The following is a 24,901-nucleotide window of genomic DNA, read 5'->3' as shown; positions in this document are numbered from 1 at the left end:
CTAGCCTTAGAGTGATTTAGGGAAATGAAATAGGAAGTGTGTGAGGAGGGTATCTAGGTCTAAGTAGAAGCTATTTGGTTAAGCACTTTATGGTATCTTTTTTAGGTCCTTTTACTTGCTTGCTGCACTTATTGAGTTACTACAAACTATTATTCACTTTTACCTTTAAGCCACTGTCTGTAATCAGCTCATTCATCTACTAGATCCCCTCACTCCTACACCCAAAACTAACCAACCAGAATGTACTTATTGCATATAGCTAGTCAGACATCAAATTAAGTGGAATTATGAATGCCAAACCATGTAATAGAAAATTTATTCCACTATAAAGTGAAAATGAGTTGCTTCTATATTGAGTGTGACATTAACTGGTATACTTTTCTTTGAGATTTTTCTACCTCCCATTTCACTTAGAAATATTCATTGGGATTAATTCAGTTCTTCCCTCAGAATGTGTTTCTGTGTGAATTCCTGAAAATACCAATAGCAGAAACCTTTATTTTATGATGAAATATATTTTTAATTAATTCAAGGCAAAGTGGTGAATTATTCAAAGAGCCTTGTTTCTCACATTTTTATAGTACATTTTAAAATATGCAAAACTTTAGATTGAGTTCCAGTGTTGGACTTTGGACTCTACATGGTTCTTTTGTCTTCAAAACAGGGAAGTAGAGAGTGCAAAGGGGACCTCTATAGGACCTTGCCCTCACTGTAGTACAGTGAAATAAACAATGCAACTGAACAGTGCCAGCTTCTTCTTACATCATCATTTCATCCATTCATATGTTTATGGAAAAATGCTTCTTAAGGGACTATTTAGGCAATGAGAGGGAAGAGACAAACTAAATTGTAATGAATGCTAGGCACACTCTGGATTTTGATTACTGGATTCCAGGCTTGACTCCTCCCTGTCACTAGTTTCATATCCCTTTAGAAACTTGGTCCTCGGGTACTAGTTTCCCTTTTATTAACTAGAAATAATAGTACTTCTTTCATGTGTGTTGTGAAATTTAAATAAAGCAATTCATTGCATGTGCTGAGCACAGTGTTTTCTGTCTCAGTATAGGAACATGCATAAAAATACTCCACTCTTTGCTGAGGAGTGCACTGTATTCATTTAGAAGAAATACTTTGGTAAGTTGTGTGAGGTATCTGGTGGGTTCTTAAGGACAGATTCAAACAGTAAAAATTACTCCATACCTGTTACTTGCAGAACAAGTAAATTCATTTCCTTAACTCCTGAGAGAGAGGGGAAAGGAAGGGAAAAAGCCTGAGAAAGAGAAATTAGAACTAGGAGGAGGACTGATATTTACGACATATCCAGAGTTCCCTCACATTTTTGTTGAAATTTTCTAAGCTACTGAAATATTCATTATGAGTAATTTTCTTATGGGAGGTAGAAATATTGGATCTGGAATGATGCATGGAAATACAGGGACTGCAGTTTTCTTTTGTTGCCCTGAAGATCCTATTTTGGACCAAAGTCAACACCTTTGAGGCTGGGTGTCTGTGATTGTGTGATGTTAAATTTGTAACTTTGCATGCCTGAACACATGTATTCAAATGTGTCTTTTCCAGCAGCCTTTTGCCACTTCTTAAATGGGTTATAATTTTCCACTGTGGTTTGTCCTCTCCTTTGTAGTTTCTTTCCTACTGGCCTGGATATCGTGCTTCCATTCAGAAATGACATGATTTGAAGAGATTTCTTGAGGAGAGTCAGCGTAGGTGTTTTCTTCATGCAGCCATCTTGACTCTACTCTGGTAGTAGTCTTGATTATGTGAGGATAGTATATAGAAATGAATAGGGTTGGGAGTCGGCGGTAGCGCAATGGGTTAAGCGCACGTGGCGCAAAGCGCAGGGACCAGCGTAAGGATCCCGGTTCGAGCCCCCGGCTCCCCACCTGCAGGGGAGTCGCTTCACAGGCGGTGAAGCAGGTCTGCAGGTGTCTGTCTTTCTCTCCCCTCTCTGTCTTCCCCTCCTCTCTCCATTTCTCTCTGTCCTGTCCAACAATGACGACAACAATAACAACAACAATAAAAAGACAAGGGCAACAAAAGGGAATAAATAAATAAATAAATAAAATCTTAAAAAAAAAAAGAAATGAATAGGGTTGGCCTTAATATGCCTTTTTTTTTAGTGATTCAATAATGATCAATAAAAGGAGAACTAGCACCAGAGTTCCGTATCCCATCCCATCCATTGGAAGCTTCTCTATTTGTTATCCCTCTGGAGTATATACCTGGGATCATTATGGGATGCAGAAGGTGAGATATCAGCAGGCTTCTGTACTTCTCCTCTGATGGCCATGGGCATTGACAGGTCGATCCACACTCCCACCCTGTTCCTATCATCCCCTAGTGGGGCCGGGCTCTAGGGAAGTGGAATTATAGGGCTCATTGGTGAGGTCATCATGCCCAAGGAAGTCAGTTTGACATCATGGTAACATCTAAAACCTGGTAGCTGAAAAGCATTAAGACATAAAGATGCTGCTTCTGTAAAACAAACATTGACCACTCTCAAATGCCTATCTATATTTTATATAATTTAGAATATATGAAGATGTACATGCATACATAATGCACACAGACATATACACATAGAACTCATGGATGTAAGTACAATTATACAATTATGTATATATAGGAGTTTAAACATACGTATTTTCATATTATGTGTGTAATTTCTATGCATGGTTGCACATGGTTTTCTACTTACATGTGTGTATTTATTATTTCCCATTATGAATTTTGGGAATTCTTTTTTAGATAAAGGGAAGGTTTGAGTTTAGTCACTGGGTCTTAGGAAGAAGCTAAAGATACTGCAGAGCCCTGGAGTCCAAAGTTCTCACTCCTTACTTGGAAATAGTGTCTCTTATTGATTAAAAGATAACATCAGGGGTGGCCAAGTGGTGGTGCACCTGGGTGAGCACACATTTTACAATATACAAGGACCGAGGTTCGAGCCCCCAGTCCCCACCTACAGAGGGAAAGCTTTGTGAGTGGTAAAGCAGTGCTGCAGGTGTCTCTCTGTCTCTCCCCCTCTCTATCTACCCCTTTCCTCTCAATTTCTGGCTGTCTCTATCCAATAAATAAAAAAGATTTTTAAAAAAGATAACATCAGCTCTTGCCACATCTCTCATCTTTTGTGTGTCTGAGTCGCACTTTGCTCCCCTTCAAGGAAAGTGCTGCAGAGAGTGAGGTAAAGCCCCCTAGAGGACAGAGAGACTGAAGAAAGGCCTATGCAGGGTGAAGAGGCAATTTGCAGGAATGCCCAAGTGGGAAAGCAACTCTAAACAGAACATTCTCTTAATAAACAAGAGATTAAGTCTTAATAATGCTGTGAGAAGCCCATTAACCCCTCTTGATCTAAAGTTTTCTTCTGCAAGTTCTCAGTCCAGTGGGAACTGGGCTTGTTTCACCTTTTCTTTCATAGAGACCTTTGAGAACCTGATTTGACACTCAAAATACTTATTTCTTCTGCCTCCTGGATCGAACTTCAAGTGTGTTCTAGTATTTAATCATTCCCTTCTCCACTCATCTATCTACTCATCTGTTCATTCAATCATCTATTCACCCACCTGTCTATTCATCCATTAAATCATAGTTGAACACCCAAATATTCATCTGAGTTAGAAGCTTTAGAAACATTACAAAGAATAATCAAGTAAGAGTCTTTACTACCCCAAGCCATCTAACTTCCCTAGAATTCAAAGTCTAGTTGTATATAAAGTGGTTTTATTCCCAGTTTATTAGATTGCTTTAGAGTCTGAAGAATGCCCTTCTACACATCCAATGAAAGATATGTGGAGAAGCAAAAATCCAAGTGTTTTATTCTGAAATCATCTCAAATCTAAGCATGTGTCATCCAGAGAAGTTAACTGTAAAGATGATGAATGCTTATACTTGGAGATTACTGTCTAGTAGATGAAGATAAGTCTGAAGTTAGCACTATAAAACTGGGTTACACCTATATCTATTTGTTTACCCACAGACCCTCCCAATCATTTGTTAACCATGTGATAGATTTTACCACATTGTACTAGGCAGTCACTATGAAATTAGCAAAGACTTTCACTAATGTCTGACCTCATAGAGAGGGAAGCAGACATATAAACAGGGAATCACAGTATGATGATGATAGATGGTGTACTGAAGATACATGTACATGATGACATGTACAGTGTTAGGGTTCTTAATCTAATTTAAGTAAAAATAAGGCATTCTGGGAGAAATGACCAGAGGAGATATTCAGTGATTAAAAAAAAAAAGTTTTCTAGCAGAATAATAAAAACAGAGTCCTAATAATGAGTTTAAACTGGGAACATTTACATATAAGATAAAGCAGATCCAGTGAGCTGCAAGAGATGCAGCTAGAGAGACCAGATCCTCAGTGTTTTCTGTCCCACATTTTTAAAGGAACTCAAGAATCCTTCTGGACTACTTTGAGTATCACTCTACCTTGAACTATCCACCTGACTTAACTGAACAGATATCTCAGTAGGTCTCTCTGATACTAGGTCAGCATTGTCCAATATAAGAAGTACAAGAGTCGGGAGTCAGGCAGTAGGTAGCACAGTGGGTTTAGCGCAGGTTGCACAAAATGCAAGGACTGGGGTAAGGATCCCAGTTCGAGTCCCTGGCTCCCCACCAGCAGGGGAATCATTCACAAGCGGTGAAGCAGGTCTGCAGGTGTCTATCTTTCCCTTTCTCTCTCTTCCCCTCCTCTCTCCATTTCTCTCTGCCCTATCCAACAACGATGACAACAATAAAACAAGGGCAACAAATGTGAATAAATAAATAATTATTTAAAAAAAAAAGAAGTACAAGAGTGATGGATGATGGAAAGGTAGAGATGGCATAAGGTTATGTAAAGGGACTCTCATGCCAGAGGCTCCAAAGTCCCAGTTTCAATTCCCTTCACTACTATAAGCACAGAGCTGAGCAGTGCTCTGGTAAAAATAAAAAAGGAAGCATGAAAAAAAAAAAAGAATCACAAGGATGAGTAATTTAAATTTTTCTTTGTTCATCTCTGGATCTTCAACACTCTGGACTGAGGTGGTTTTTGTTTTTGTTTCTGTTTTTTTTTCTTTCTTCCAGATAAAAACAGAGACAAAGACAACAGTTTTAATTTTAATGCAAAAGGGGCTAGACCTGAACCTGAGTTCCACACATGACAAAGCATTGCATTATCCAAGTGAGCTAGTCCTGAATTATTATGAACTTATTTTTAAGGAGAAGGGGAGAATCCACTTAACAGTATGCTTTTTTAGTTAACATAATATGCCCAGAATTTTATCATTTCAACATCAATGAACTACTCATGAGAATTTTTTCCATATTTTCCACATCTTGAAGGGAAACTATTGTGTGGATTATACTTAGAGCACATCTCATTGGGACTAGCTATACTGCGACTGCTCAATAGATACATTCATTTCTTTTTTGCATTGGACAGCACATGCTTTGTTACTTAGTGAATCTACAGTGAGGAAAAAGTATAGATATAGAAATATATAATTTTAGATATAAATATACAGTCTTTTAATTTTTTGTCCTTCACCAGAGTACCACCCAACTCCATTTTATGGTGGGACAGGGGACTGAACTTCAAACAGGAAAGTTTTTTCTTTGTTTGTTTGTTTTGTTTGCATAGCCATTATACTCTTCTTCTTCTAGCATTTGCCCTTCTTCCGTAGCCAGTCAACAGTGTCAGGTTGAGCCTGATGTAAAGTTGTGAGACCTCCTTTGAATCTGGAGAGGTGGCAGTCGTTGACTATGTGGGTCATAGTCTGTCTGTAGCTACAGGGGCAGTTCGGGTCGTCTCTGGCTCCCCAGCGATGGAACATAGCGGCGCACCGGCCATGGCCTGTTCGATAGCGATTGAGGAGGGCCCAATCATAACGTGCTAGGTCGAAGCCGGGTTGACGCTTGCAGGGGTCTGTGATAAGGTGTTTGTTCTTTACCTCAGCTGACTGCCAACTCTGTTTCCAAGAGTCTGGAACAGAGAAGTTCAGTGTAGGCGTAGGGGACCAGATTGGGTGACGAGACGTCAAGCGTTGGACAGGGTGGGCAAAGATATCCGCATATATTGGCAGGTCCGGTCGAGCGTAGACGTGGGAAATGAACTTAGATGATGCCGCATCCCGACGAATATCTGGCGGGGCGATGTTGCTAAGAACTGGCAGCCATGGAACTGGGGTGGAACGGATGGTTCCAGAAATTATCCTCATGGAGGAATATAATTTGGAATCGACCAAGTGGACATGGGGCCATTATACTCTCTCCTTAGGAACAGTCTGCTATTGACTTTGTCACCCTAACACCTACCAAAGTGCTCAGCAAACACAAAAAGTTCAGTGCATACATGGTGAGCTAAACAGAGTAGAGCAGCCTTAGAATGATAGAGGGCAGGTAATTATGTGCTTTTGAGGTGATAATGTGTTTGGGAAAAGCTTATCAGGAAGGTAATACCTGAGAAAATTTTGAAAAATAGGTGAAATTTACTAAGATAAAGAGAGGAAAAGGACAGACTGCAGTGCACTCAATTATGTGCACAAGTTATCATGTGTGAAGACCTGGGTTCAAAACCCTCTCCCCACCCTCAAAGGGGAAGCTTCATGAATGGTAAAGCAAGTACTGTGTCTATCTTTCTCCTTTATCCCCCCCCACCACACACACACACCCTCAATTTCTCACTATACTATCCAGCAAAGAAAAAGAAAAGAGAAGTGGCCACTAAGGGTAATTAATTAATTTGTTAGTCAGGCAACAAACCTCAATGATAATCCTGGTGGCAGTAAACAGGAATAACAAAAAAGGGGGGGGGGAATCATGCTAAGAGAATGATACGTTAACATTGGATTCATCTTGTAAATCTGGATACATAGGAGTCTGACACTTAGGAAAAGGAGGGAAAAATAATATTCCAGTGAAGAAAAATGAGTCTGAGGAAAATCTTAGAGGAAAAATGGCACAAACAAATCCTGGTGACAGAAGGAATTATTTGACTAGAACTAGAACACACAGAAAGGAATATGATAATGAAAAATAAGACTGGAGAATCCATGTGGAAAACTATGAATGACGGGGTGGGGGGGGGGGTATGTTCCAAAAGCAGTCATAGAAAGATATGAGACACAGTAATTACCTGCGGGCGAGCCTGTATCTACTTCATAGGATAACCATTGTCTTCCTGAAGTAAATTGCACTTTTTAATCTCTTCATCTCAAAATTTCATCAGTATACTTCAGAAATTTCAATAGCTTAGATATCCAGCTTGTGTCCTTGGAAAGCCCTTATACTGTCTATGCTCTGAATATCTAATAGCTGGTTTATTATAGGTAAGCATAAATCTGATACATTTAATATTTTGAGCAATCAGATGAGTGTAGTTAATATTTCCATAAGAGCTTACTATGTGCCAGGCATATTTCAGTGATTTATATAATTAACTTACTATGCCAAACTTATGATAAATAGAGTTAGTATTACCAACTTTGTATATGAACAAACTGACACAAATCATACAGATCAAGTTCATACAATCTACTTCCAGGGGCTGCTTTTTACTACTACTCCAAATGGCCTTTGATTGCCAAAATAAACCAGACACTGGTGTAAGGACTTTACATGTATTAATTTAATTTTTTTAATAACTCTTTGGAGTAAGTGTTATGCCTTTCCTAGTTTTATTAATGAATAAATTGCAAAGCAGGGAGCTTAAGAAACATCCCCAAGTTCTCAGCTGATAGATGGTAAAATAATATGCACCATAATCAAGCTGAATTATTTGCCACATTTGGAGCTTCCTTTCTCAAATGATAGTGAAACATTTGTCACCAAAATAAAAGGTGCACAAGTTAGCACCATTATCAATCCATGTATGTACTATTAAGAAAAATCTGATGAAGATGCATATTTATCTCTTCCTCCCTATATCTAACCTTCTTGTCATATCACCTCTTCCCTAGATATTACATATTCTCTATTTCACCTTCTGAAACATAGTGTTTCACCTATTTAAGCATATTAGAAATAAGTTTATTTTTGTTAATGAATTAATAGTAATAGTAGAGGTCTTGGAAAAGGATGACAGAGGACCTAGTGGGGGTTATGTTGTTATGTAGAAAACTGAGAAATGTTATGCATGTATAAACTATTGTATTTACTGTCCTCTCTAAAACATTAATCTCCCAATAAAGAAATTTTAAAAAATAGTAGTTTACAAGTTTATACTATTACAGGCATACAATTTCACATTACATATATCACCAAAGTTTATTGCTCACAACATACTTTTAAATGAATAATAATAAAAAATAACCCTACCTGCAGGGGGAAAACTTCACGAGTGGTGAAGCAGTGCTGCAGGTGTCTTTGTCTCTCTTCCTCTCTATCCAACCCTCCCCTCTTGATTTCTGGTTGTCTCTGTCTAATAAATAAATAAAGATAATAAAAAAATTAAAAAATAAGCTATTTACCATACTAGACACAGGGCTCTGTACAAGGAACAGAGAAGTAACTAATAGATCTACTATACAGAGCTTTAGACCTCACAATTTAGTTTTTCCTCTTTCTTGGCACATAGCTTTTCCCTATCTGCCTCTTTCTTTACAGTAAATTTAATCTGTCTATGTACCTACCTGTCTAACTATTTATCTTTTCATCAGCCTATTATTCATACATCCACCCATTCACCCACCCACTCACATGTCTATGGTTAGCGAAAGGGTTTGGCAGGGGCTGGGGTATAAGAAAAAAAAAGGAACTAGATGACAAGAACTAAGTGGTAGAGAAAAGAATGGGAAGTAACTGGAAAATTAATCATTTTACTGAAGTTGCTGCACATCAAAAAGGGGGTGTGAGTTGTGCTGAAATTGATACTGGTGAAACTATAAAATAGATTAGTAGGGATTTGAATGGGTGACTAAAATTTCCCAATGACTTATCTTCTAACATAATTTGGTATTTACTGTCACCTCTGAACTCATTCTCTTTCTTTGTGCTTTTGATTTTCAGAGGCAGAAAGGTATGTGCATCCTATTAGTGGGAATATTGAAGCTATTTTCAGCATCCAGACTCCAGAGCTTTTACCCAGCTTATCTTCTCCAAAGCTCAACAGACTGTCTGACCATCTTTCCTTTTCCATGCAGGGGAGGAGGCCTTGACCATGTACATGGACAAGAGCCGACTTGACAGGAAGTCAGGAAATGCCACTCAAAGTGTTGAAGCTTTGCACCAGCTTGCATCGTCCTACTTTGTCGACCGTGATGGCACCATGAGAAGGCTTCATGAGATCCAGATATCAACTGGAGCAATCAAGGTAATAGCTTGAGGATGGATTGGACGGAAGTTTCTTAGGATAGCTGTATTCTGAGATTTAGGGGGCACGTAAAATTACTGGCTTCATATCCATGAATCTGACAGCCCACATTCCCTAGCCAATGTGATTAAAGTCAGTATCCTTTAATATCATCAGTGTTGTTGTAAGGCAAACTACACACACTGACATACTGGGAATCTCTGGCTATGGTCATGACCATGGCATAATTATCAGCCATTTTCTCATTTGTTTCTAAAGTTTTCTTATATGGATACATTTCAAACACCTTTCCTAGGTTAAAACACCAAAGTTGTTTTTTTTATTTTAACATAATTACTGTAAGTCCCACATGTGTTATTGCGGAATAAATATATATTTTAATGCCAGTCATCATTGACAGACATTTAAACTGATATCATATTCGAGTTATGGTTAATAAAGCCTCCACTTTATTGGAGGGTTAATGGTTTATAGCACAATTGTTGACTTCTCATTTCCCCATGATAGGTGTCTGCAAGGCACTCTTTCCCTCAACTGAAGTCATTTCCCACTACCATACATCAGGACCCCAGAGTCCTTCCATCCTATGTCTTCCCCTCTTTCCTCAGACTCGTTTGCTTTGGTTCAGTACACCACAAATTAGTCCAGGTTTCACCTTGCACTTTCTTTTTCTGTCCTTTTTCTTAAATTCTACCTATGAGTGAGGTCATATGAGTTGGTATTTGTTCTTCTTTTTCTGGATTATGTCATTCCAGAGTCATAAAAATTTATTGATTTGCACAAGGTCACAGAGCTCGCAAGGTTCAAAGTACCAATGCTTAGGCTAACCCTGCATTTTTTTTTTCTAATCCCATTTTACATGTAAGAAATCTAAAGTCCAAGGTAATGGAAATCTAAAGTCCAAGGTAAAGAGTTATAAAGCTAAGGAGTGAATTCACAGGGACTAGGACTTACTGTATAGAGTGGGAGCCAGATAATTATTTCCTCTGGAAGACCAAAAATACATACGGAATTTCAGGTCTTATGATGGTCTCTGTTGCCATAGTTCTGCGTTGTCACTGTAGTTTCATACTCAGCCAGAGCCAGTACGTACATAAATTCATGTGAAGCTGTGTGTCAATACAATTTAAAAAATTTATTTATTGACCAAGGATAGAAAGAGATTGCGGGAGCTGGGCTATAGTGCAGCTGATTAAGTGCACATGGCACAAAGTGCAAGGGCAGGAGTAAGGATCCCAGTTTGAATCCTCAGATCCTCACCTGCAGGGGAGTTGCTTCACAAGCGGTGAAGCAAATCTGCAGGTGTCTTATCTTTCTCTCCCTCTCTCTGTCTCCCCCTCCTCTCTCCATTTCTCTCTCTAAAAAAGAGAGAGAGAGATTGAGAGGGAAAGGAACGGAACGATAGAGATGGAAGGAGAAAGTGATATTGTTACCACTCATGAAACTTTCCTTCTCCAGGTGGGAACCAGGGACTTGCACATGGGTGCTTACACACTGTAATGTGCCTATACTACCCTACCAAGTGAACCACCATCTGACTCAAAATATTTCATTTATTATTTTTTTATACAAATAGGGAGACTGAGAATGAAGGGGGGGGATAGAAGAAAGAGAACGAGAGATACCTACAACACTCATGAAATTCCTCCTCTGCTTGTGGAGACCAGGGATTTAAACCCAGATCCTTGAATATGGTAGCTTGTGTGCTCAACAGATGTGCCACTGCCTGAACGCTCCAATAAAATTTTATTTATATAAAACAGGAAGACTGCCATGTGTTCACACATGAAATGCTCTGTGTATGCACTGACCCTCACAGGAGCTGCATGCTATATGTACTATTTAATATGTGGCTTCTGAAAAACTAGATTTAAGTTTTATATGTAAATTTAGTTAATAAATTAAAATTGCAACACCGGAAAAAAATAGCTGTGGGCTTTCAACATAGTGTCATAGATCACAGATATTTAGAAATAGAACACAGAATTTACTTTCAGTGCAGTACATTCTGGGATTACCTCTATAAATAACACAGAACATGTAGCAGTGGGTTAAGCGCACGTGGCGCAAAGCACAAGGACCCTGAGCACAAGGATCCTGGTTTGAGCCCCCGGCTCCCCACCTGCAGGGGAGTTGCTTCACAAGTGGTGAGGCAGGTCTGCAGGTGTCTATCTTTCTCTTCCCCTCGCTGTCTCCCCCTCCTCTCTCCATTTCTCTCTGTCCTATCCAACAACAATGACATCAATAACAATAATAACTACAACAATAAAAAGTCAAGGGCAGTAAAAGGGAATAAATAAATAAATATTTTTTAAAAAGAACACAGAAATCACTTTCAGTGTAATGCATTCTGGGGTTACCTCTATGAAAGAGAATGAGGTAAAATGTTTTTTTTTTAAATTATTTATTTATTTTATTTAAGAAAGGATAAATTAACAAAACCATAGGTTAGGAGGGGTACAGCTCCACACAATTCCCACCACCCAGTCTCCATATCCCACCCCCTCCCCTGATAGCTTTCCCACTCTCTATCCCTCTGGGAGCATGGACCCAGGCTCATTGTGGGTTATAGAAGGTGGAAGGCCTGGCTTCTGTAATTGCTTCCCCGCTGAACATGGGCGTCGACTGGTCGATCCATACTCCCAGTCTGCCTCTCTCTTTCCCAGTAGGATGGGCCTCTGGGGAAGTGGAGCTCCAGGACACATTGGTGGGGTCTTCAGTCCAGGGAAGCCTGGCCGGCATCCTGATGACATCTGGAACCTGGTGACTGAAAAGAGAGTTAACATACAAAGCCAAACAAATTGTTGAGCATAAAATGTTTTTGATATGTAAGATTACTTCTGATGGTTTTAGAGAAGATAGTTTTGCACCTCAAATTTTCCTAAAGCAGATTATACCTGCCTTTCATTTTTCAATCTTAGTCTAACCTTAGAGGCAGACCTAGTCCCATGTTAATGTTTTCAATGATATCTTTAAGTGGGAAAGTGTACATATGACTGCAAGATACTTAGACAAATATATCAGAATTTGACCAAAGGGAAAAAAATATGTGCCAGAGAAGATGAATTTAGGAAAGAGAGAATCAAATGAACAAACAAACAAAAAAAGCCAGTTTATTCAAGAAGAATCACCTATATTGGCAGGATTATGTTGTTAAGAAACTCAGCACTGAGAAATGAATTTTTATTAAGCCAGCAGATTTGAAGTGAGACAAATACCTAGTTTTCATTATCATCAAATTGTTCTCTCTCCATTAGATGGGATGCAGAATCGAGATATTGAAACTGTCAGAAGATAATCCTCTTTTGTGTATCCTGGAAGGGCAGCCTGTCTCTTCCAAGGAATTTCTCATATAAACTGCACAGAGGCCATTTAAGAAAACTTCCTTATAGTATAGCATTGTCATCTACACTCAGTCTGGAACTGATTTTTTTTTTTTCTGCTATTTCTTGATACTACCTCAAGAAAAGCTGGTTGGAATTGGTCTCACTAATATCTTTGTTTAAGACTGGCAACTGAGTCAGCTGGGGGAAGTTTTGCCTATGGTTTTCTTTTCCTGGATAATGTTAGCTAAATGAATAGGTAGTTGTTGTTTTTTTCTGAGTCTCATTAAATAATGTGTTGTTGTTTTGTACAAAACAATACTAAATTTTAAAATTAAGTCTAGCAATCATTCCTTGATTTTATTTTTATGCTAAATTCTTAAAATGTGTTTTTTTGTTTGTTTCTTTTTTACCTGTTGAAGTGGATAAGACAACTTCTATCATTTTATAAATGGGAAAGTTAAGACTTAGAATGAGAAAGTTACAAAACAGCTAGAAATGAGAGTGAAATGGCATTTAGAAAAATCCTATATTTGTTTCCCAAATCTTCATTCCAAGTATACCAGTTGTAACCATGTCCTTATTGGTAGATATAACATCTATCAACCCCATAAGTAATTGTGTTAAATAGTTGGAAGTTAGTTTCCAAGACTTAAGCAGCCTCTTTTGCTAGTAGACCTTTTTTACTTTTTTTTGTCAAGGATATATTTTTTAAATTATATATTCTTCTGTTGTCTAACACCACAAATATTCTAGGCAATATTTTAGAAACTGTTGTCATAGTATTGGTATTCTTCCTTTACAGTGACACTGATTGTGCCCATTGCTGAACCATCTTTCTGAAAAATTGGGGATGCTTTTGTTTTTGAGAAATAATATTGCATATGGTCTCATTATAATTTATAGAGGCACTTGATAATTAGATGTCCTGGTATTGAACATATGGCATGTCTAAGGAACACAACAATTGTGTCTAGTCTCACAGTATTCTCAAAAAGGGTTTACTAAATTCAGAGTGTTATGGAAGCTTAGAGAGTTCAAATGACTCCCACAGGTCACCCCCAAATACCCAGCTAGGACTTATTATTGAAATAAATATCGTATGTTTTAAACAAAGCCTCATATAACATATAAATCAAATGTTATTATCCAGGCATGGTCCTTGGCAAATAAGGAGCTCATAAAAAGATCACTAATTCTAACAAGATTTTCTCTCACCAATGTTCTTTACCTGGGGACCAGCTCTACAAGCTCTGTCACAGAAAATAACACCTATCTCACATTTGCCATATTTCATGTCCATACTTTAGGTCACCGAAACACGTACTGGGCCTCTGGGCTGTAACAGCTATGACAATCTGGACTCTGTGAGTTCTGTCCTTCTGCAAAGCACGGAGAGCAAACTGCACCTTCAAGGTAGGATGTCTGTGGAAATGATGGTACAAGGGTTGAGGAGGAACAGCATGGGTTGGGGAATCAAGACTATCAGGAAGCAAGATGCAGAGAGAGAGGGCACAGAGATGAAAGACTGAAAAGCCAATGAAAACTACAAGTGGGGAAATTAAAACAGCTATGATGTGATGTCTTTTTAAAAATTTTAACATTTATAGGACACTAAATTCATGATCATTAATTAAGTTTGAGATATAAAGTATGAGGATGTGAGCCTTATCTGATTATTTTGATGAAAATGTCTAAACAGCGTTATTTATAGATGTTCCAGATCTAATATATATTAAAGTTTCATATCAGACCGTCTGAATTGCCTACATTATTGTGTTTGATTTTCAATGTATTTTGACAGGTGTTATTTGAATTCCAGGAACTATAGGGCATTTTATAGAATTTTCGTTTCTGAGTAATCTTCATTTTTCATATTTTTTTTATCAGTTTGTGGTCTTCACATCCATGCATATGTGCGTGTCTTTCAACAGAGTTCTCAAAGAGACTATTCAGTGTTGGCTGAGGTTTAGGGAAAAAGATACCCCTTGGTGAAAATGTAACAGTTCCAGGGAGAACAAAAGCAACTGGTGGCATAGCTATCTGCAAACAATGTCAAAGGACATGAAATATGGTGAGGGTGTGTATGATACAGCAAATCCTAACAAAGGGATTCTTCAAAGTTAACCCAATTGCCAAACAATGTGATTATTGCAATAACTATCTATAGTCTTCTTAAACCCTAAGACAACAGGAATCTCCTGCTTCCTCTATAGAGCCTATGTTTCTCCCAATCCTGGAACCTCTGGGGTGGGGCTCACTTCCCTGCATGCTTCTCTCAAGTCAGGCCAAGTGATATTGCATCCTCTGATCCCAGCCTAATCAATGCAACAAGTACCATGTCAGCATGCTTCACCTCAGACTGTGTACAGAGACTTCAGGCATGGATTGCCAATCCCTTACCCTCATCACTCGGGTTGGTAGTCTCTTAATTCCATTCCAGGAGGCTCACTTCCTAACAAAGTCCCAAAACCTAGATATAGGCCAGGTCCCATAAGATAGAACATATGTTCACATGTATCTACAAATTAGGGCAAAATATATACCTGAAAGCAAAAATACACAATAGTCTTTAGTGAGTCAGTTTCAAGTTCATAATGAAATAGTCTCCACTTAGACTTAGATACCCTCCTCACCTACTTCCTATTACAGTTCTCTCACTAAAGTAAATAAATAAATAAATAAATGTAACGATTATAGGAATTAATTTGCTGATCTCTATATATACATTTATATATTTGTAATTGTTTAATTATACTGTAAACCAGGACCACAGTGTTTTTGTCACATTTATTTATGATTTTTAAAGAAATATACTCATTAATATAATGATTTTACCTTATTAGTTTATTAAAGTGAAGAAGGAAGATTATAGAGAGCATGGCAAAGTTTCATGTGCAGATCATGCTGTTTAAAATAAAGCATAATTTATAATAGCAAAAAAAAAAAAAAACCCTAAAAATCTCCAGATGAAAAGACATGGTGAATTTTGTAGAACCCATACAATATATTGCAAAGATCCTAAAATGTTGCTTACAAATAATTTTCAAAAATATATTAGGATGGTTTCATATAATGTTAATTTAAAAGCAGGTGATTTCTGATTGGATGTATGGTGTGATCTTAATGAATGATGTAAAAAGATAAGGAGAATGTTAAAAAGATATTGTATCTAGATGGTGAGGTTACAGAAGATTTATTTCAGGGTTCTCATTTCTGACTTTCCTGTTTTAATGTCAGTTAAGTATCTCAGGAACAATTGATCAAGCATTAACTTTAGAGTCAGAAAAAAATGATAAGCTTTAATTTTGAGCAAACTAAAAAATGTAACCTTCTAGTAAGGTATATGATAAAGGTGACTCTGAATGTCAGTGGGTAGAAAGTTGAGATTGGCAGACAGATATAAGCATGGCCTAGTATGACTTTGTATGGATAACATACTTCTAATAATATAGCCAATAACAGATCTGGAAATTGAGGAACTAAGGATTAGACTATAGTTTTTCATTGAGAAAATAAATTTAAAATTATGTATAAAAATGTGTATCTGTAAGGATTAAAGTTGAGGATTCTGAAGGTAAGGAACCCTTAGGCCATATTCTAGTTCTTTTGGAAAATTTTTTCATTTATGATTTATTATAGAAGGTAGTTAGAAAGTGCTGCAGGGAGGACCTGATAGTGTCACCAAGGACCATGAAGGAAAGTCCATAGAAAAATTCAGGTTAAGAAAGTGGCTTGGTGTTAAAACAAAACAAAACAAAACCCTCAAATGCATTAAGAATAACCACCACCGTGACCACCACCCACTACTAGGCAAAAGAAGCCACATGAGTTCTGTAATGCCTAATGAGAAAGTTGGTAAGACAGATTTGCCTGTATATACCAAGATTTTCAACCAAATTGTTTCTGTAATATTTAACTGACATTAACACAGAGTAAAACTTGCATCCTGGAATTGTAGTTCCAGTCTGAATTAGATCACACCTACATACACACCCGAAATCAAAAGATCTCTGAGTAATAACTACAATTAATTGAGAAGTGACTTCACAAGAAAGTTACTAAGATCTTAAGAACAGAGAAAAGCTAAATTGTAATTAAAGTTAAAATGGTTCCTTACCTTCGGAGTCCTCAACTTTTATCCTTCCAGATACTTATTTTTATACATAATTTTAAATTTATTTTCTCAATGAAGAACTATAGTCTAATCCTTAGTTCCTCAAACTCCAGATTTGTCATTGGTTATATTATTAGAAGTGTGTTATCCTGGGAGGCGGCCAGTAGTGCAGCGGGTTAACCGCACGTGGTGCAAAGCGCAAGGACCGGCTTAAGGATCCGGGTGGAGCCCCCAAGTCCCCACCTGCAGGGGGTCGCTTCACAGGCATTGAGGCAAGTCTGCTGGTGTCTATCTTTCTCTTCTCCTCTCTGTCTTCCCTTCCTATCTCCATCTCTCTCTGTCCTATCCAACAATGACGACATCAGTAACAACAGCAATAGTAACTACAACAATATAAAACAACAAGGGCAACAAAAGGGAATAAATAAATAAATAAATATTTTTTAAAAAGAAGTATGTTATCCACACAAAAAGGGAGTTTATAAATCTGTCCTATTTTTGATTGGTTCAGGCAACTTGTGGGTGGGGCATCCAAGTCTCAGTATCACACTTCAGAATGACGTGGAAAATCTGTAGTGTTTTCTGTAGAAAGTCTTTTATGACACATAGCTGCCAGAGCAAAAATAACAGTCACAAATACTTGAAAAAAAATAGTCAGCTTAGTCAATAGGAACCAAATGGATCAGATTTGTTGTAGAAATGGTGAAAAGTATAAGAACCTCAGTTTTTTAATCTTGTATAAAGTAAATTTCTCTCATGTATTCCCATACACACATCTAGATTGGTCAGTAGAAGAATGCAGTTACTCTGTTACAAGAGAGGTTTTATTATATTATTATTTTATTTTGTTTTGCTTTGTTTTTGCTATCATTGGAGCTTCACAGCTCTAGGCTGAATGAAAGAGAGGAAGAAATAGTGAAGCAGAGAGAAAGAGAGAAAGAAATCACAATGCCAAAGTTCCCTCATATAAAACAGCATATTTTATTGACTCTTTCAGAGAGTTCTAAGGAAACATAATTTGGTAAGAATATAGAGATTGTTTCATCTTCTGATTGAAGTAGGCTACCTATTAGTCCTTTTCAGTACAAATTCTAGGATTTTATGAAGATCATTAATCATCAAATCATTACTGAAATTGTCTATTTATGAAGTCCATTACTAGGCGGACTCTGAGGTAATGAATGCAAATAAGTTCAAATAAAATCAACATTGTAGGGAGTCAGGCAGTAGCACAGCAGGTTAAGCCCACGTGGCACAAAGCACAAGGACTGATCTAAGAATCCTGGTTTGAGCCCCAGGCTCCGCAACTGCAGGGGTGTCACTTCACAGGTGGTGAAGCAGGTCTGCAGATGTCTTTCTCTCCCCCTCTCTGTTTTCCTCTCCTCTCTCCATTTCTCTCTGTCCTATCTAACAACCACGACATCAATAACAACAATAATAACTACAACAACAATAAAAAACAAGGGCAACAAAAGGAAAAATAAATAAATATATATTTTTTAATTAGAAAAATAAAATCACCATTGATTTTTTTCTTTGAAGAACCCATGAATGGGGACAGAGCGACAGACAAGACAGACCACTGTTCCCAGCCCAAGAAAGTACATGTGAACAGAGAATATTAAGTTAAAATTAATAAATGTTATGAATGAATTTAGAAAACTTAAGAAAGCTTTATATTATAAAGTGGAAATTGGATTTATGAAGGAGTCATGGGAATTTTCTTACTTAAAAAGTTATGATGATCTAAATGGTGGGAAATGTGGCTATGGAGTAGCACTAGCTATGTTTTGATTTCCCCAATAAACTAGGAATGGCAAAGAAGGTCACCTGAGAAAGCAACAAAATAGGACTAGGATTACTTTGGAAACCCTCCAAGCCATAGATGAGTGCAAACACATGTAACTCATGCACAGAAAGGGGCTTAATAGTAGTGGATTTCAACACCCAAGTCTCTCAGTTTGACAGGTCATGTCGGTAGAGAATTAATAAACAAAAGAGGGAATTAAATGAAGAGACAGATAAACTAGAGCTATTGGACAATTTCAGAGTCATTCACCCCAAGAAACTGGAGTACACATTCTATTCAAGTCCACATCGGTCATTCTCAAGGACAGACCATATGTTAGGCTACAAAGGCAGTGTCAACAAATTCAAGAGCATTGAAATAGACCTAGCCATCTTCTCAGACCACAGTGGATCTAAATTAATATTTAACAACAAACAAAAAATTAGTAAAAGTTTCAAAATATGGAAACTCAACAGTAGACTACTTCACAACTACTTGGTCAAAGGGGGAAATTAAGGAAGAAGTGGAAATGTTTCAAGAATTCAATGAAAATAAAGTTACCAGCTATCAAAATAATAGGGACACAGGTAGGCAGTGCTTAGAGGGAAGTTCATAGCCATATAAGCACATGTTAGAAAACAAGAAAAAGCTCAAATAAACAACCTGACTGCACACATTAAAGACTTAGGAGAAGAGGAACGAACAAAGGAACTCTAAAGCAACCAGAAGGACTAAAATAACTAAAATTAGGGCATAAATGAATAACATTGAAAATAAGAGAAAGGAAACTAAATGTTGGTTCTTCAAAAGAGTAAACAAAATCAACAAACCTTTAGCCAGACTCTCAAAATAAAAAAGGCAGAAGACTCAAATAAATAGTATTGTAGCGGGCTAGGCAGTTGCTCAGTGGGTTAAGTGCACATGGCACAAAACTCAAGGACTTGCATAAGGATCCCGGTTCGACCCTCCTGCTCCCCCATCTGCAGAGGGATCACATAATGTGTGGTGAAGTAAGTCTGCAGGTGACTATCTTTCTCTCCCTCTTTCTGTGTTACCATCCTTTTTGGAAATCTCTCTATCCTATCTAACAACAGCAGCATTGGCAACAATTACAACAAGGGCAACAAAATGGGAAAAATGACTTCCAGGAGCAGTGGATTCATGTTGCAGGCACTGAGCCCCAGCGATAACACTGGAGGCCAAAAAAAAAAAAAAAAACGAAGATTGTAAAAGGAAGAGGAGATATCACAACACATATCACAGAAATCCACCATATTATGGGAGGCTCCTATGAATAAGCTACCACACTAAAGAACCTGGAAGAAATGGATGAGTTCCTAGATACATACAAACTTCCAAAATTAAATAAAGAGGAACTAGAAAATATGAACAGGCCAGTCACAGCCAAAGAAATTAATACAGTTATTGAAAACCTTAACAAGGATAAAAGTCCTGAAGCAGATGATTTACAAATTCTACAAAACCTTCAAGAAAGAGTTAATCCCTCTACTTTTAAAACTTTCAAAATATTAAAAGCACAGGGATATTCCCTTCCAAACTTCTATAAAGCCAACATCACTCTGATACTAAAAGCAGATAGAGATGCAGCGAAAAAAGAAAAATACAGATAAGTATCTCTGATGAACATAGATGCTAAAATAGTAAACAAAATTCTAGTCAACAGCAGTATAATAAAAAGATTGTTCATCATGACCAAGTGAGGTTTATCCCAGAAATTCAAGGTTGCTTTTATGTACATAATTCAATCAATATGATCCAACACATCAATAAAAGCAGGATCAGGGGGCCAGGCAGTGGCACACCTGGTTAAGCTCATGCATTACAGTGTGCAAGGACACAAGTTCAAGCCCCCGGTCCCCACTTGCAAGCTTCACGAGTGAAGCTGGGATGCAGGTGTCTCTCTGTCTCTCTATCTCCTCCTCTCCTCTCTAGCTCCCTCTATACAGTAATAAAAAATTAATTAATTTTTAAAAAGCAGAATCGACCTGCCAACACCCATGTTCAGTGGGGAAGTAATTACAGAAGCCAGACCTTCCACCTTATGCATCCCATAATGACCCTGGGTCCACACTCACAGAGGGATAAAAGGAAAGCTATCAGGGGAGGGGATGGGATGGGATCCGGAGTTTTGGTGGTGGGAATTGTGTGGAGTTGTACCCCTCTTATCCTATGGTTTTTGTCAGTGTTTCCTTTTTACAAATCAAAATTTAAAAAAAAAAAAAAGCAGGACCAAAAAACCACGATTATATCAATAGATGAAGAGAAAGCCTTTGACAAAATCCCTTTATGATCAAAACACTACAAATAATGTGAATAGATGGAAAATCCCTCAAGATAGTGGAGTCCATATATAGCAACCCTACAGCCAACATACTCAATGGTGAAAAACTGGAAGCATTCCCTTTCAGATCGACAGGGCTGCCCACTATCACCATTACTATTCAACATAGTGTTGGAAGTACTTGCCTTAGCAGTCAGGCAGGAGCAAGTAATTAAAGGGATTATAGATTGGAAGAGAAGTCAAACTCTCACTATCTGCAGAAGATATGATAGTATACATAGAAAAACCTAAAGAATATGGCAGCAAGATATTGGAGATTATCAGGCAATATAGTAAGCTGTCAGGCTACCAAGATACCATACAAAAGTCAGTGGCATTCCTTTATGCAAACACTAAGGTAGCAGAAGTAGAAATCCAGAAATCTTTTTAGAAATAAAAAAATATCTATCTGATCTCTCTCTCTCTCTCTCACACACACACACACACACACACACACACACACACACACACACACACACACACACACACACATTTTAGAGCAGTCAATCCAAAGAAGTTGATTGAATGGACCAATTGTGGGGATTAGATAGAGAGGATGGACATTCAAACACATGTGAATCTAGGCAATCTTAAGTCTAATAGAGATAATAAAAGTAAATCATATTATTACAGATATTCAGAAAAGGGGAATAATTCATTCTGTTTAAGTAAGGGGCCAGAAGAAAGTGGTATTAAAAAAGGAATTACTTTTTTGTTTTTCCTTTTGCCTCCAGGGTTATAGCTGGGGCTGGGTGCCTGTACTACCAGTCCCCTGCTCCTGGAAACCATTTTTCCCATTTTGTTGCCCTTGTTGTTGTTGTTATTATTGTTGTTGTTGTTGTTGGATAGGACAGAGAGAAATCAAGAGATGACCTGCAGACCTGCTTCACCACCAGAGAAGCAACCTCCCTGTAAGTGGGGAGCTCAAACCCAGATCCTTACGCTGGTCCTTGTGCTTTGTGCCATGTGTGCTCAACCTTACGCTGGTCCTTGTGCTTTGTGCCATGTGTGCTCAACCTGCAGAGCTACTACTGCCCAACCCCCAAGAATTACATTTTTTTGATGGAAGGTAAAAGAAAAAAGTGCCTAAATATAATAAAGATTATTTCATGGCTTTAAAATAGTCTGATGTTTGTTCGATGAGATTTCAAAAGCACAACTTTAAAATAAAATATTGAAATTTATGCTGGATAATCATTGAGAATATCTACTCATCAGAAATTGCAAGTTATATAATGAAAAATGTAAGGTAGAGTGAAGGGAAATGTTTGTGAAATATGAACTGAAGAAATAGTTTTTGTCTATAAAGAAGTAAGACAAGTCAAATAAATACAAATGATTCCGGGGAAAAAAAAGAGAAGCAAATGGGTAAGGAACCATCAACAGGGAGCTTCTCATGCCAGAATACCCATGCTGAATACATACGTAAAACAGTGCTTATGTTTTCTAGTCCTCAGAAAATGTAAGTGAAAAATGCTACTCAATATCATAGGACGGCAATTAGTCTGACTTAGTAAAAATAAAAATAAAAAAACCTCCAAAATTAAGGATTGGTGATAGGGAGCACTAAGAGCACTAGGAGCATATATGAATTGCTCTGGGAGTGGGGTCAGTTTGTGTGTGTTAGTATAACCATTTTGGAAAACTTTGTTCACATTGTTACTAAAAATTCCATGCATTGTCTTTATGCAGTCCAGCATTTACAACTCCTAGAAATACATCCACAAAATATGTACCTTATATTCAATGATAGAGTGTTCATGGCAGCTTTGTTCTAAATAATTCCAAAGTGGAAATAGTCCTGAATGCCTATCAACAAGAAAATGGATAAAAACTGCCATACCAACAATGGACTATAATATAAAAGTGACATAACATTTTCTCACAACAATATGAAAAATAACTTGAACATAACATTAAAGAGAAGGATATAAATATAAAAGAATGTATAGTGTGGAATTATTCTATTTTCATAAAAATCTAGAGATATAAAACAAACAAACAAACACAAAATCCATCTTTTTGAAGTCCAGAGAGTTTTAACTTTTAGGAAGGTTGTATGGGAAATCTGGCCGAGGGATATTAAGCAGATTTATAAGGGAAACAATTACTTTCTGTTTCTGGATTGGGGTGGTCATGGTCGTGTTTACTTTGTAAAAACTCTGAATTGGACACAAATTGCTTATATGTACATATTTCTGTATGTATAATACATATCCATTAAAATTTTAATGACATGCTCCATCTTGACACCTTCTGCAAAATGAAATTATATGAATAAAGCAGAGAGATAAAAAAATGAAATAAAACAGTAGGTGGTTCATCCCAGCTAGCAAAGAAGCTGCAGGTAGAATAAACAGCCATAGATATATCTTCTTCAGTGCTTCCTTGTGTGCCAGGGGCTATGCTAATTTATTTTAATTTATTTTATTTAACCTATTTTATTATATGTAATTGTATTCATTCCAATTTTATTCCTCGGGTTATTCCTACGGGGGAAGCATAAATAAGTTTACTATTTTGTAGGTGAGGAAACAAGGGTGGAGAGAAATTACTCAATATATGATTGAGCTGGGATTTTAATCCAGGCAACCTGATTTCATAACTTTGCCTTTTCAAAGTATTGTTGGTCTCTAATCTTCTACTTATTTTTTTAAGTGAGGCTTAGATAGGGGAGAGATTCTGTTAGTGTCTATTTTGGTAAATGAAGACTACTGACATTCTCATTGTGCTTTTTCACAAAATGTTTGCAAACCATTTTATGGGCAAAACTAGAAGAAATAGCATAATAGAAAAAATAAAGATCATCACTCAGGAAGGAGACTAAAAATGGGAAAGAGTCATAGAAATGATCAGAGAGAAAAAAAAAAAAAGAAATGATCAGAGAAAATTAGTAATCCAAACAAGAACGTCTGAACCAGGAGTAATAATGTTAATGGCATAATGATAACTTTTTATTTTTACATTTCTCTCTATATATATATTTATTTATTGGACAGAGAAAACCAAAATTTGAGAGGGAAGGGTGAGATAGAAAGGAAAGAGACAGAGAGAAACCTGCAGACCTGCTTCACCACAAGCAAAGTTTTCCCTGTGTAGGTGAGGACTGGGAGATTGAACAGTTCCTTGCATGATGTAATGTGTGCTCAATCAGGTGTGCCAAAACCCAGCCTAATAATTTTTACTTTTTATTATTGTATACAAGATAGAGAGCAGAATATCACCCAGCACTGACTTATGGTGGCGCCAGGGATTGGACCTGGGACCTCTGGGACATTAGACATCCAACTCTGGTAAATTAATACTTTACCATACCCTTAGTCAAAGTAATTTAAAAAAATTATTTTGCAACAAGGAGCCAGGTGGTGGCACATCCAGTTAAGTGCACAAGGACCCAGGTTCCAACCCCACTCCTCTCTTGCAGGGGTCCACTTTAGTAACAGAGAAGCAGATGTGCATGTGTCTATCTTTCTGTCTTCCCCTCCCCTCTCAATTTTTCTCTGTCCTGTCCAATAAAATGAAAAAAGATGTCAGCCAGAAGCAGTGCTGGCACTGAACCCCAGCTATAACCCTAGAGGCTAAAAGAAAAGTAAAAGAAAAAAAATAGTATGTAAATGTTTAAAATAACAGATTTGAGAGCTACTCCTCCTCCTCAGACATTCTGCTTATATCAAAAATCTATATCCTTCCCATCAACTAAGAGTTAAAAATCATGTTCTTCACTATACAGATAAATAAGTCGAGGCCCGTAGGAGTGAAATCTCTTTCCCAAGTTCTTCAGGTTTTGGGTTATAGTGTCCCAGATTTCAAAACTAATTTTCTTGTCTTAGAAGAGTTCTGCACTAATCAGATTTATGGATGGAATGACAAAGACTCCACTCAACAGTAGTAGTATAGGAAGAGAGAGAAGGGCATGACTATGTCCTTGTTCTCTCCTGCATCCTTAAAGGCCCCATTTGGTCTCATGATTTCAGAGTGAGTGCTGATGGATTGTTGTTAGTACCTGCTG

General features: G+C 37.5%; 1 protein-coding gene across 2 annotated transcripts in view; it reads left to right on the top strand.

Annotated features, from left to right (window-relative positions):
- Positions 1 to 24,901, top strand: part of BRINP1 (BMP/retinoic acid inducible neural specific 1) — a 229,445-nt gene that overhangs the window by 143,821 nt on the left and 60,723 nt on the right. For both annotated transcript variants that reach the window (XM_007528939.2, XM_060200052.1), the window contains exons 4-5: positions 9,153 to 9,322; positions 13,956 to 14,061. In XM_007528939.2, coding sequence (XP_007529001.1) covers positions 9,153 to 9,322; positions 13,956 to 14,061 — 276 coding nt within the window. The remainder of the gene's footprint in view (positions 1 to 9,152; positions 9,323 to 13,955; positions 14,062 to 24,901) is intronic.

This window comes from Erinaceus europaeus, chromosome 10, assembly GCF_950295315.1.
Source record: "Erinaceus europaeus chromosome 10, mEriEur2.1, whole genome shotgun sequence".
Taxonomy (NCBI): Eukaryota; Metazoa; Chordata; class Mammalia; order Eulipotyphla; family Erinaceidae; genus Erinaceus; species Erinaceus europaeus.
The sequence above is the reverse complement of the archived record's forward strand: the minus strand, read 5'-3'. Positions and strand labels throughout refer to the sequence as shown.